We start from the raw sequence: 12,697 nt of genomic DNA, 5'->3' as shown, positions 1-12,697 counted from the left end.
ACCCCTATTTTCTGCATTCTGCAGGGTTCGCTCCTTACATGACTCCCTTGGCCATTTGTCCCACCCTACTGATCTCCCTCCTGGCAATTACCCTTGCAAGCAAAACCAGTACTACACCTGCCCCCACACCTCCTCCCTCACTACTATTCAGGGCCCCAGTCAGTCCTTCCTCCGAAACCTCAGGCCGCCCCACCCCCACCCCTTCACCATTCTCCATCTCCTTTTCCATCTCTCACCTTGCCTCCCTCTGGTGCTCCTCCCCCCCCCCCCCTTTCTTCCATGGTCTTCCATCTTCTGCTATTAGATTCCCCCTTCTCCAGCCCTCTGTCTCTTTCACCAATCAACTTCCCAGTCCTTTACTTCATCCCACCCCCTCCCAGTTTCACCTTGTCTTTCGCTTTCCCTTCCTCTGACCTTTTAAATCTACTCCTCATCTTTTTTCCTCCCTCCAATCCTGCTGAAGGGTCTCAGCCAGAAACTTCAACTGTTCTCTTTTCCAGAAATGCTGCCTGGCCTGCTGAGTTCCTCCAGCATTTTATGTGTGTTGCACTATAGGTTATAGATTGACTTCCATTTGGTCTTAATGCAACTAAACATTCATTCCTAGTCAATATCAATCTCTCCTATCAATACTCTCAACCCTTCAACATACTGCATGAAGCACTAGCTTGGGGGTACTGTATTCATCAAAAGGAATTAAATTGAATAGAAATGGGAGCGAATCTGCAACCTACAAAAATAGGAGCTGGCTGAACCCATTACCCCGCCCGGGACCAGTACATGTATTGTTATATCTAAACACAAGAAATCCTGCAGATGTTGGAAATCCAAAGCAACACACAAAACGCTGGAAGAACTCAGCAGGTCAGGCAGCATCCATGAAAATGAGCAAAAAGTTGATAATTCGGGCCAAGACACTTCTTTAGGACTGGAAAGAAAGGGGAAAGCTCCTAAAATAAAAAAAGGTGGGGGAGAGGAAGCAGGATAGCTAGAAGGTGATAGGAGAAGCCAGGCAGGTGAGAAAGGTAAAGGGCTGGGGATGAAGAAATCTGAGAGTAGAGAAGAGTGCATTATAGAAGAAAGTGAATGAGAAGGGATACGGGGGGGGGGGGGGGGGCGGGGGGTGTACCAGAAGGGGAAATCGATATTCATGCCAACTGGTTGGAGGCTACCCAGACAGAATATAAACTGTTGCATATATTCTGAACATGGCACAAGAGGAGGTTGTGGACCGACTTGTCAGAGTGGGAATGGGAATTGGAATTTAAATGATTAGCCACACGGAAGTTCTGCTGTAGGCGAATGGGACGCAGGTGCTCAGCTAAGCAGTGCCCCAATTTATAGTCTCACCAATGCAGAAGGAGCACCGGATGCAAAAGACGACCCCAGCAAATCTGCAGGTGAAGTGTTGCCTCACCTGGAAGGGCTTTCCTTCCTCACCACTGATCACCCACATTTCCTGGACATCTGCACTCACCCCATCTTCCCGCTGCCTCAACAGTGACAGAGTCCCTCTTGTCCTTACCTACTACCCCCATGAGCCTCTGACCTCTTATAACACTTGCCCCTCAAACCTTTTCATTCTGTTGTTTCCCCCCCTCCCCACCCCTTCCTTTCCAGTCCTGAAGAAGGGTCTCGGGCCAGACCGTGGACTGTTTATTTATCTCCCATGGATGCTGCCGAGTTTGTGTGCATCGCCAGGTATTGAACCCGCTTCCCCCGGGAGCGATCCGTTGGAAACCTGGCTGGAACGCCGTGCGGGGCCGGCCCGATCCCTATTGGATGCGACGTTCCTTTCCGGTGGGTTGTGCCGTGCTGAGCTCCAGGTTCCGGGCCTAGGATGGGGTTTGGCTGTCGACGTGGCGGCGCTGAGAAGGGAGAGGCGGCGGCGGCGGCGGCGGCGGCGGCAGCGAGCGCGTGTGCCGGCAGGTGAGTCTCGAGCCGGGCGCAGGGTTTAAACTTCCAACGGACGACAGTGAGAGGCCACGGTCACAGCCCCCGGGGTTGGACCCTCGGCTCGGCGTGTACCCCCCACCCCCTCCGAGGCTTCAAAGTCCAGAGCGGAGGAGTGTTAAACTCTAAGCAGTTTGCAGTCCGGCTGATCGGCTGCCGAACCAGACCACAGAAAATTTCTCACCCCGAGGGTGATGGGTGTGTGAAAAGCTCTGGGAGCAGAGGCAGAAACCCTCGCCGTTACAAGTTTTGTAGTAGATGTTCTGTAGTTTACGAAGCGATGGACCTAAAGCAGCGAGGCTCTTTATCCCTGCTGTGAGAAGCAAGGATGGAGATTGCTGGAGCTCCTACAACACAAATCAGCTCTGGATACTAAAAAAAGGGGCTTATTTTAATAAATGCCGTAGCAGGCATAAAATAGATTATTAAAAGGGGAGTGAAGTTATTGGATTAATCTGTACTTGGAGAAGCAAGGCGTTATCAGAATAATCCCCATGGTTTTGTTAAGAGAAGAGCCTGTCTAATATGATACATTTTCAAGGAGATGGTTAAGTGTATTAAAGGTAATGGGTTGATGTAGCCTGCCTGAACTTCATTAAGGCCTTTGACACGTCCAAGCTGTAAGATTCATAGCAGTTTGGCAGAGTGTATCTCAAATTGGCTCAGTATACTGAAAGAGGTCGATGAAGGAGGATGTTCTTGTAGTGAAAGCTTATGAATAGTTGTGTACCAAAGTCAAAGTTGAGTTTATTGTCATATGCACAAGTACATACAATGGCATGCAAAAGTTTGGGCACCCCTGGTCAAAATTTCTGTGACTGTGAATAGTTAATTGAGTAGAAGATGAACTGATCTCCTAAAGTCATAAAGTTAAAGATGGAACATTCTTTTCAATGTTTTAAGCAAGGTTAGTGTATGTTTCTGTTTTGTACAATTTTAGAGTGGGGAAAAAAGGAAAGGAGCACCATGCAAAAGTTTGGGCACCCCGAAGAGATTTCAGCTTTCAGATAACTTTTACCAAGGTCTCAGACCTTAATTATCTTGTTAGGGCTATGGCTTGATCACAGTCATCATTAGGAAAGGCCAGGTGATGCAAATTTCAAAGCTTTATAAATAACCCTGATCCCTCAAACTTTGTCCCAACAATCAGCAGTCATGGGCCCCTCTAATCAGCTACCTAGCACTCTGAAAATTAAAATAAATGATGCCCACAAAGCAGGAGAAGGCTATAAAAAGATAGCAAAGCATTTTCAGGTAGCCATTTCCTCAGTTTGTAATGTAATTAAGAAATGGTAGTTAACAGGAACGGTGGAGGTCAAGTTGAGGTCTGGAAGACCAAGAAAACTTTCCGAGAGAACTGCTCATAGGATTGTTAGGGACGCAAATCAAAGCCCCCTTTTGACTACAAAAGACCTTCAGGAAGATTTAGCAGACTCTGGAGTGGTGGTGCACTGTTCTACTGTGCAGCAACACCTGCACAAATATGACCTTAATGGGAGAGTCATCAGAAGAAAACCTTTCCTGCATCCTCACCACAAAATTCAGCAGAAGTTTGCAAAGGAACATCTAAACAAGCCTGATGCATTTTGGAAACAAGTCCTGTGGACTGATAAAATTAAAATAGAACTTTTTGGCTACAATGAGCAAAGGTATGTTTGGAGAAAAAAGGGTGCAGAATTTCATGAAAAGAACACCTCCCCAACTGTTAAGCATAGGGTTGGATCGATCGTGCTTTGGGCTTGTGTTGCAGCACAGGAAACATTTCACTAGTAGAGGGAAGAATGAATTCATTGAAATACCAGCAAATTCTGGAAGCAAACATCACACCATCTGTTTAAAAAAAAAAGCTGAAGATGAAAAGAGGATGGCTTCTACAACTGGGTAATGATCCTAAACACACCTCAAAATCCACAATGGACTACCTCAAGAGGCGCAAGCTGAAGGTTTTGCCATGACCCTCACAGTCCCCCAACCTAAACATCATCGAAAATCTGTGGATAGACCTCAAAAGAGCAGTGCATGCAAGACGGCCCAAGAATCTCACAGAACTAGAAGCCTTTTGGAAGGAAGAATGGGCGAAAATTCCCCAAACAAGAATTGAAAGACTCTTAGCTGGCTACAGAAAGTGTTTACAAGCTGTGATACTTGCCAAAGGGGGTGTTACTAAGTTCTGACCACGCGGGGTGCCCAAACTTTTCCTTTTTGTTATTTTGAAACTGTGAAAGATGGAAATAAAAAAGTAATCTTGCTTATAATATTAAAGAAATGTCATCTTTAACTTTATGCCTTTTGGAAATCAGGTCATCTTTTACTCAGCTATTCACAGTAACAGAAATTTTGACCAGGGGTGTTTACACTTTTGCATGCCACTGTATATGCACAAAACTCGCAGCAGCATCAGAGACACATAGCTTTACAGAAGCAGCATTCACAAGTAAAACACAAGTTACACAGTCTTACAAGTAAAACACAATTAAAACAAAAAGTCAATTTTAGTGCAAAATGATCAAAGTGGTTATAGTCTTTCTAGACTAGTGATAAGGGTTGTGACAGTTGGTTCAGGAACCAAATGGCTGAAGAGAAATAGCTGTTCTTGAACCTAGTGCGTGGGACTTCAGACTTCTGTACCTTCTGCCTGGTAGTTAGTACCTCTGAGAAGATCTCATGGTCCAGATAGTGCACCATGATGAATTTTGCCTTCTTGCGGCAGCACCTCCTTTAGGTATTACCAATAGTGGGGAGGAACGTGCCCATTGTATATTGGCCTGAGTCCGCTACACTCTGCAGCTTCTTCTGTTCCTGTGCATTAAAATTGCAATATTGGACCATGATGCACCCAGTCGGGATACTTCCAACAGTACATCTATAGAAGTTTGTTAGTTTGTGGTGACAAACTGAACCTCCTTATCCTTGTGATTGCATCCATGTGTGGGCCCAAGACAGTTCATCTAGTATGTTAAGCCCAGGTATTTAAAGCTGCTGACTCTCTCCACCACTGATCCACTAATGTAGACTAGTGCATGTTCAACCACCTCCTCCTTCCTGGTCAACAACTAGCCCTTAAGTTGTACAGATGTTGAGCTAGAGGATGTTTTAACACTGCTCAACCAGGTGCCCTATCTTCCATCGATACCACAGGGTATCAGTCTTGGGACCTTAGTAGTTTGTTAGATTAATGAAAGATGAATATGAATGTAGAAAGTATGACCAGTATACTTCCAACTATTGGTGCTGCTGTAGATAGTGAGTTATCTTTGGCTATAGAATGGTATTGATGGATAGAATAATGGTTAGGAAATATTGAGGTACAGTGGGATCTTGTACAAGGTCCATCTTGAGGAATTTCTTTCACCCAGCAGATGACCAAAACCTGGAACTTGCTGCTCAGAGGAGTAGTGAGGAAAGGTAGTTTTTAGAAGTAGTTAATGATCATTTGAGATGCTATGATATAGAAGGCTTCAGGCCAAATATTGGGAAATGAGATTTGGATCTTTAGTATGTGTGCCGCATCAGTTCCCCTTCGAACATTAAAAAATTCTCTCCTTTATTTCTTACTATGTCCAAACCTAAAACCTGCCAAGATAGTTGTTTCTTTGATTATATCCTTCAGAGCATCACTGATATCAATAGCTTGACCATCAATAACTATCAACTGCAAAAACCCCAGACTTTGGTGTATTTTTCCTAGATGTTCTGGTTCTTTACCTACGTTCTGCTTTTAACACATTCCTTAAAATCAATCACTTGGACTACCGTACTTCTAATCATTAGTCTTGCATTTCCTTTGCAACACGCGATACAGTTAAGCCTCTCCCAAGTACATGTGGAACCTTCTGTGTGTTTTTAAATGACCGTGTACCAATCCCCAGTTTTAATGTGCTACTGGGGCATTTCAGCTTCATGTTCCATCATGTGAAAGTAATTGAGGAGCTTCAGAGTGAGGAAAATTCTCCTGCTTACCTTTTTTGCATATCAAGATGTTTGAAGTAGTTTTGACGCAGACCAAATGTTAAAGAATTTTTTTTCATGCGTGAAAACAGAGGAGATTCTATGGATGTGAATGGGACACCCAGATGGTATGTTGCCTCCCAGGTGCCAGGATCAGGGACATCTTGGACCCCACGGCATTTTGGAGAGGGAAGCAGAGCAGCCAGATAGTTTGGTACATATTGGTGTCAATGACATATGAAGGAAGAGCAAAGAGAACGTGAAGAGAGTATTTTGAGAGCTAGGCAGAAAGCTGAGAAGCCGGACCTCCAAGCTAGTAATTTCTGGATTACTACCTGTGCCATGCGCCAGTGAGGGTAAAAACAGGTTGATTTGGATGGCATGACTGAGAAGCTGGTTCAGAGGGCAGGGCTTCAGTTTCTTGGATCATTGAGATCTCTTCTAGGGGAGGTTTGACCCATACAAAAGGGATGAGTTGCACCTGAACCTGGGTGGGGGGCAATGTTCTCACAGGCAAGTTTTGTTAGAGCAGTTGAGGGTTTAAACTAAATTGGCAGGGTGTGGGAACTGGAGTGAAGGGACTCAGGATAGGATGGATGGTTTAAAAAAAAGTGTGCAGTAAGGCTGTCAGGAAGGGCAGGCAGATGATAGGACAACATTACAGTCAACAGGTTGAGTATCAGTGAATTAATGGTGCAGAATCAAAAGGGGTAGTGAAAATAGTACTCAAAACATTATATCTAAATGCACGGAGTACAAGAAATAGCATGGATGACCTTCTTGCACTTTCACAGATTGTCATGACTGAATCATGGATGAAGGGCAGTTATTGTTAGGAGCTGAATGTCCAAGGTTACGCATTTATCAGAGGGATAGGAAGGTAGGCAGAGTGGGTGGCGTGGCTCTGCTGGTAAAGAATGGTGTCATATTTAGAAAAATGTGACATAGGATCAGAGGATGTTGAATCCTTCTGGGCTGAGTTCAGAAACGGTAAATAAAAGGACCCTGATGGCAGACATATACAGGCCTCCAACCAGTAACTGAGATGTGGACTCCAGATTACAACGGGAAGTAGAAAAAGCATGTCCAAAGGACAATGTTAGGATAGTCATGGGAGATTTTACCATGCAGGTAGATTGGGAAAATCAGGTTAGTAATGGATCCCAAGATAGTGAGTTTGTTGAATGCCTATGAGATGGCTTTTCAGAGAAGTTTGTTGTTAAATCTACTAGGGGAATCAGCTATGCTGGATTGGGTGTTATGTTTTTGGAACACACTATTCTTCACCTTCCTCATTTTTTCCAAAAACTCAAGACATTGTTTGCTCTGCTGTCATCCCTGCCAGCATCTCCTTCCAATTTACTTTGGCCAACTCCTCTTTCATACCACTGTAATTCCTTTACTCCACTGAAATACTGTAATGTCAGACTTTACTTTCTCCCTATCAAATTTCAAGTTGAACTCAATCATACTGTGATCACTGTCTCCTAAGGGTTCCTTTAACTTAAGCTCCCCAATTGCCTCTGGTTCATTACAAAGAAATACTCAAATGGCAAAATAGTACAACCACGGATGACAAGGGAAGTCAAAGCTAATGTAAAAGCAAAGTAAAATAGCAGGAAGATAGAGGATCGGGAAGCTTTTAAAAACCTACAGAAAGCAACTAAAAGAATCTTTAAGAGGGAAAAACTGAAATATGAAAGCAAGCTAGCAACACTGTCAAGCTGAATATAAAAACTTTTTCAAGTATATAAAAAATAAGAGAGATAAGAATGGATGTAGGACTGCAAGAAAATTAGGTCGGAGAAATAATAACGGGATAAGGAGATGGCAGGTGAACAAAATGAGTACTTTGCTTCAGTCTTCACTGTGGAAAACACTAGCAGTGTTCCTGATGTTGAAGGGTTTGAGGGAAGAGAAGTGAGTGCAGTTACTATTACAAGGGAGAAGGTGCTCAAAAAGCTGAAAGACCCAAGGGCACATAAGTTACTATCATAAAGTTTTGCACAACTCTGATGAAGGGTCTCAGCCAGAAACATCAACTGTTTACTCTTTTCCGTAGAGGCTGCCTGGCCTGCTGAGTTCCTCTAGCATTTTGTGTGTGTTGCTTGGATTTCCAGCATTCATAGATTTTCTTGTCTCTTAAAACACTTTCCTGTCCCACAGCCCTATTCTCCTGAGTGCCAGCTTTGTCTCTATAGGGCACCTTATTTGAACACTTACTGAGTAATCTGCCTTAAAAGCAATGTGATGGAAGAACTTTTGTCAAACACTAGCTAAGAATATCTGATCGTGGGAATTTTTAGTGGGTCCAGGTAAATATCACCAGGTGCCAGAGTTTGAAAATTCTCACTAACTAAGGAATATTGGATAGTTATGCAGGTATCAGGCTGTTCAAATACTTGCTCCTAACACTTGTTTGGGAATGAAATGATGAGAATAAGTGTGAGTAGTAATGATTAACATTTTATTTTATAGATATGATTAACAATGTCTGAGGCAGAAGATAACACCAAGGATGATATTTCAGCTGTAATAGAAAATGTATCAATTGAAGATGGGTCCAATGCAGCAAATGGAAATAGCACAAGAATTTCAACAGATACTGTATCTTCTCAATTGAGTGATCCTTTGGAGTATGATCTCAGTCATGTCCCAGTTGATGATAAGAGCTCACATCAAGAAATTGTACCCAAGACTGGGGCTGTGGATGAGCGAAAACAGAGTGGCCTGGAAGAAGCAACTTTATCAAAAGATCCGTTGTCCACTGAAGAGTCATTTAAGGCTATTTCCACTGAAAATAATGAGGTTATAAATATTGACACAGAATCCAGCAGACCTCAGATATTGGATGCACATACACCAGCAGAGGAAAATGTCACAGAGGTATGTGATGTGTTCAAAATATAAATTGTAAGTAATCAGAATTGAACCAGTTTTCAATACCACGTAGGTGGCTAAAGTCAGATTCTGTTCAGGGCACATTCGTATTATGTCATCACTGATTCTTCTTGTCAGCGGGTTTCAGAATGGCTACAGATGTGTTTGCTGATGACTAAATATTATCCAAACTGGTTGTGCAAGTTATTTTATAGCTGTTAAATTATCAAATAAGTATTTAAATAAATTATTGGTGTAATTAAGTTTGCACTTAGTATGCAGTACAATTAGTTGTTCTAAATAGCCAACATATAGAGTATCTCATGCAATGAAAAGAAGTTCCATCATGTTTTTCACAGTTAAAGTTTGATATATATTATGGAATATTAGTTGATAAACATCTAAAGGCTTGCATGGCTCTTTGATTCAATCCAGAACATTGAAGTTTTTAAATAAGCCCAAACAATTGCACACAGTTTGGGAATAATTCTATAGGTTCCTTATAATAGTAGCATAATTATTAATTTTATGGAGGTAAATTCATAGTAGTTTCTATTAACAAAAATAATGTTCTTATAAGCAGGTAATTTTGTTCTCTGCCACGTATTCAATCTACCCATCACCCCCCTGCCCACACCTCTATTACAGAATAGGTTGTAATCTTTGAGTGTTATCTCAGACTTCAACAATCTCAAGTAAACTACTTTTCTTTTCAGATTTGTCTGTACCTTTTAGTTTTAAATGTTTAATCTTTCTCTAGTTCCTATTTGTTATGTAATTATTATCTTGACAACTTTGATCCATGCCACATTGCAAACATTCCTTTTATTTTCTCTCATCACTGCAATTTAAGAAAACTCAGAATTAGGCAAAAGTGTCCATTGATAAGGGGCTTCAGGGTCTATTCAGAGGAATAGTAGATTTGAAGAGACAAACTTCCTCATCTGTTCTAGTCATGTCTAAATTTGTTAAGTATTTGTGTTTAATTTTCAGCAGTGTTATTGTGTAGCTATCAGGGCGGAAAAGGTGTTATTTTCTCCTTCTTCTATTGTCAAATATGTTCACAAATACCAAATGCTTGACCAGCATCATCTCTGCCTACTTATGTTTGCAGCAGTTATTGAATACCTGCTGATGATGCAGAAATTCTGACTAAGGACCTTAATAAATAAAAATTCCTTACACTGTGATGAAATTCTCGTACTTGATTTAAATGTATTTATTTATTTAGAGATACAGCATGGAACAGACCTTCCTTGCCCCTTGAGAAGTGCCACCCAGCAGCACACCAGTTTAACTCCAGCTTAATCCTGAGACAATTTCCAATCTGCAGTTAATCTACTAACTGGTACAGTTTTGGACTGTGGAGAAAACCAGAGCACCAGGAGGAAACCCACTCACACACAGGAAGAAACATAGAAACTTGCTTGCAGAGGACGCTGGAATTGAACTCCAAACTCCAATGCTCTGAGCTATAATGGTGTTGTGTTAACCCCTACACTATCATAGTGTCAATGACCTTTAAGTTATATCTAATACCATGATACCCTTCACTTCCTCTATCCATCAATACTCCGAGCTTAGGTCATGATGGTGGCCAGTGCCAACCTGCTGATCATCCAATGAGATACAACTTTTGATGACTGATCAGATCATCCTTCCCTGACTGTAGTAGCTTCATGGCCGAGAGGTCTTGATTTTAAAATAAAACCTCACCAATCATGAATAATCTAGTTTCATTTGATCTAAAGTTGCCTTGTACTCTTTTATTTTTCCTTCCATCCCCTTCCCCGCCGACTGTGAGCAAATAGACTTCAGCAATTTTCTGTCTCCTGTTAAAAATCACAATCCTGAATTGGATTCCAGCTGGTCAAACACTGGTGTTGCGCTTGCAGTGGTGTTTCAGGAGCCCACGTAATTTCACTGGAGTTACCAACTTATTATGAGGCTGCATTCCAGATGAGAAATTATAAAAATATTTCCCCGCACCTATTGTTAAAACCACCAAACTCCATATTCATGTGGAATGCCACATGTAGCAATGCAGTCATTCTGACATCTGGCTGCAACTTTCTCAGTGCTTTGTAACAAAGGTTTCTGACTGCATTTTATGTTATATTACATTATGAATATTTTATGCCTGTGGCCTGTTGAAATCCATAGGATCAAATACACATTTTTCAGAAACCTGGGTTTAATCCTTTACTCTAGTCCAGATCTTTTGCAGTTTGCATATTCTCCATTTAATTGCATGAGTTCCTCTGGGTGTTCCAGTTTCCTACTGTGTCCCAAAGATGTGTAGGTTGGTAAATTAGTTGGCCATTATTAATTTCCCCAGATGTGTAGGAGAGTGGTAGAATCTGGGAGAAGAATGATTTGGAATGTGGAGAGACTAAAGAAGAATTTGTTCCACACGGGTGTAAATGTGTGCTTGGCAGTGAACTAGAGTGCCCTTTTCCATCAGAATTAGATTTATTATCACTGATGAGTTACATAAAATTTGTTAATTTGCAACAACAATACAATGCAAAGCCCAACAATTATTATAAGTTGCAAAAATAGGTAGTGCAAAATAGAGGAATAAAGAGGGAGTGTTTGTGGGTTCATTGTCTCTGTAGATGCATGCTACCATACAAGTAGAGAGCATCTATGATATTAGAGTGCTTTCAGATCCAAAACTGAGAATTGCTGAGTGATTGTCATTTGGAATGCTTGAAATGGTGTTGCAGGAACATCAGGGCAGATTTTCTTGAGATTTGACTGTTTATAAAGTGGAGGTCTTCATTGCAACAGGCAGTGAGCCCTTAACCATTGAATGTCACCCACATTGAATGGATTTCACTGTATACTGACATTTGTGATCAGAGACCAGGATTCTGCAGAAGCCTATTTGAGTATAGAATTTTCCACCGATCTGGATGCCTGTAAATCTACTGTGAAACTTTGTCAAGTGAGTGCAAGTTTAAAAAATTGGCTAAGATAACCAGTAACAATCATTTTATTAAGATAGGATTTCATTACATGTTGAGCCATGTCAGAGGATCTCAGATAAAAATCTGATGCTGCATTGGGTAAATATTTTCTATTGTGGATCAATTTTGCAGGTTTCCCCCTCAAATAAAAGTACTTGGGGATCCTGGGGAGCTTGGGGAAAATCTCTGATCTCCACAGCTACAGCAACCGTTGGTGAGTGTTATGATAGTTATTCATTGGCTGGGAAATGTAAATGTTAGTTGATTATGAACAAAAGAAAATCTGCAGATGCTGGAAATCCAAGTAACAACACAAAGTGCTGGAGGAACTCAGCAAGCCAGTCAACATCTACGGAAAAGAGTACGTACAGTCGACATTTCAGGTCAAGACCCTTCAGCAGGACTGGAGGGAAAAAAAGATGAGGAGTCAGAGTTAGAAGGTGGGGACGGGAGAGTGGAGGGAGAAACACAAGTTGATAGATGAAATCAGGGGTGGGTGAGGCAATGGGCAGGCACTCTGGTTGGAGGAGTAAGACCTTGCATTCCGAATGGGTAGCCTCCAATCTGATGGCATGAACATCAATTTCTCAAACTCTTCCGGTAGTGTCTCCCACCTCTCTATTCCCCATCCCCTTTTCCCTCTCTCACCTTATCTCCTTGCCTGCCCATCACCTCCCTCTGATGCTCCTCCTTTTCTTTCTTCCATGGCCTTCTTTCCTATCCTATTAGATTCCCCCTCCTCCAGCCTTGTATCTCTTACACCAATCAACTGCCCAACTTTTTATTTCACCCCTCCGAGTTTCACCAGTCATGTTGTGTTTCTCCTTCCCCTCCCTCCACTCTCTAACTCTGACTCCTCATCTTTTTATCTTCAGTCCTACTGAAAGGTCTCAGCCCAAAATGTTGACTGTACTCTTTTCCATAGATGCTGCCTGGCTGGCTGA

General features: G+C 42.1%; 1 protein-coding gene across 2 annotated transcripts in view; it reads left to right on the top strand.

Annotated features, from left to right (window-relative positions):
- Positions 1-1,819: 1,819 nt before the first annotated feature.
- Positions 1,820-12,697, top strand: part of fam114a1 (family with sequence similarity 114 member A1) — a 36,165-nt gene continuing 25,287 nt past the window's right edge. For both annotated transcript variants that reach the window (XM_073064836.1, XM_073064835.1), the window contains exons 1-3: positions 1,820-1,929; positions 8,380-8,787; positions 11,886-11,967. In XM_073064836.1, the coding sequence (XP_072920937.1) occupies positions 8,392-8,787; positions 11,886-11,967 (478 nt within the window). In that variant the 5' untranslated portion in view covers positions 1,820-1,929; positions 8,380-8,391. The remainder of the gene's footprint in view (positions 1,930-8,379; positions 8,788-11,885; positions 11,968-12,697) is intronic.

Source organism: Hemitrygon akajei, chromosome 13 (assembly GCF_048418815.1).
Source record: "Hemitrygon akajei chromosome 13, sHemAka1.3, whole genome shotgun sequence".
Taxonomy (NCBI): Eukaryota; Metazoa; Chordata; class Chondrichthyes; order Myliobatiformes; family Dasyatidae; genus Hemitrygon; species Hemitrygon akajei.
The sequence above is the reverse complement of the archived record's forward strand: the minus strand, read 5'-3'. Positions and strand labels throughout refer to the sequence as shown.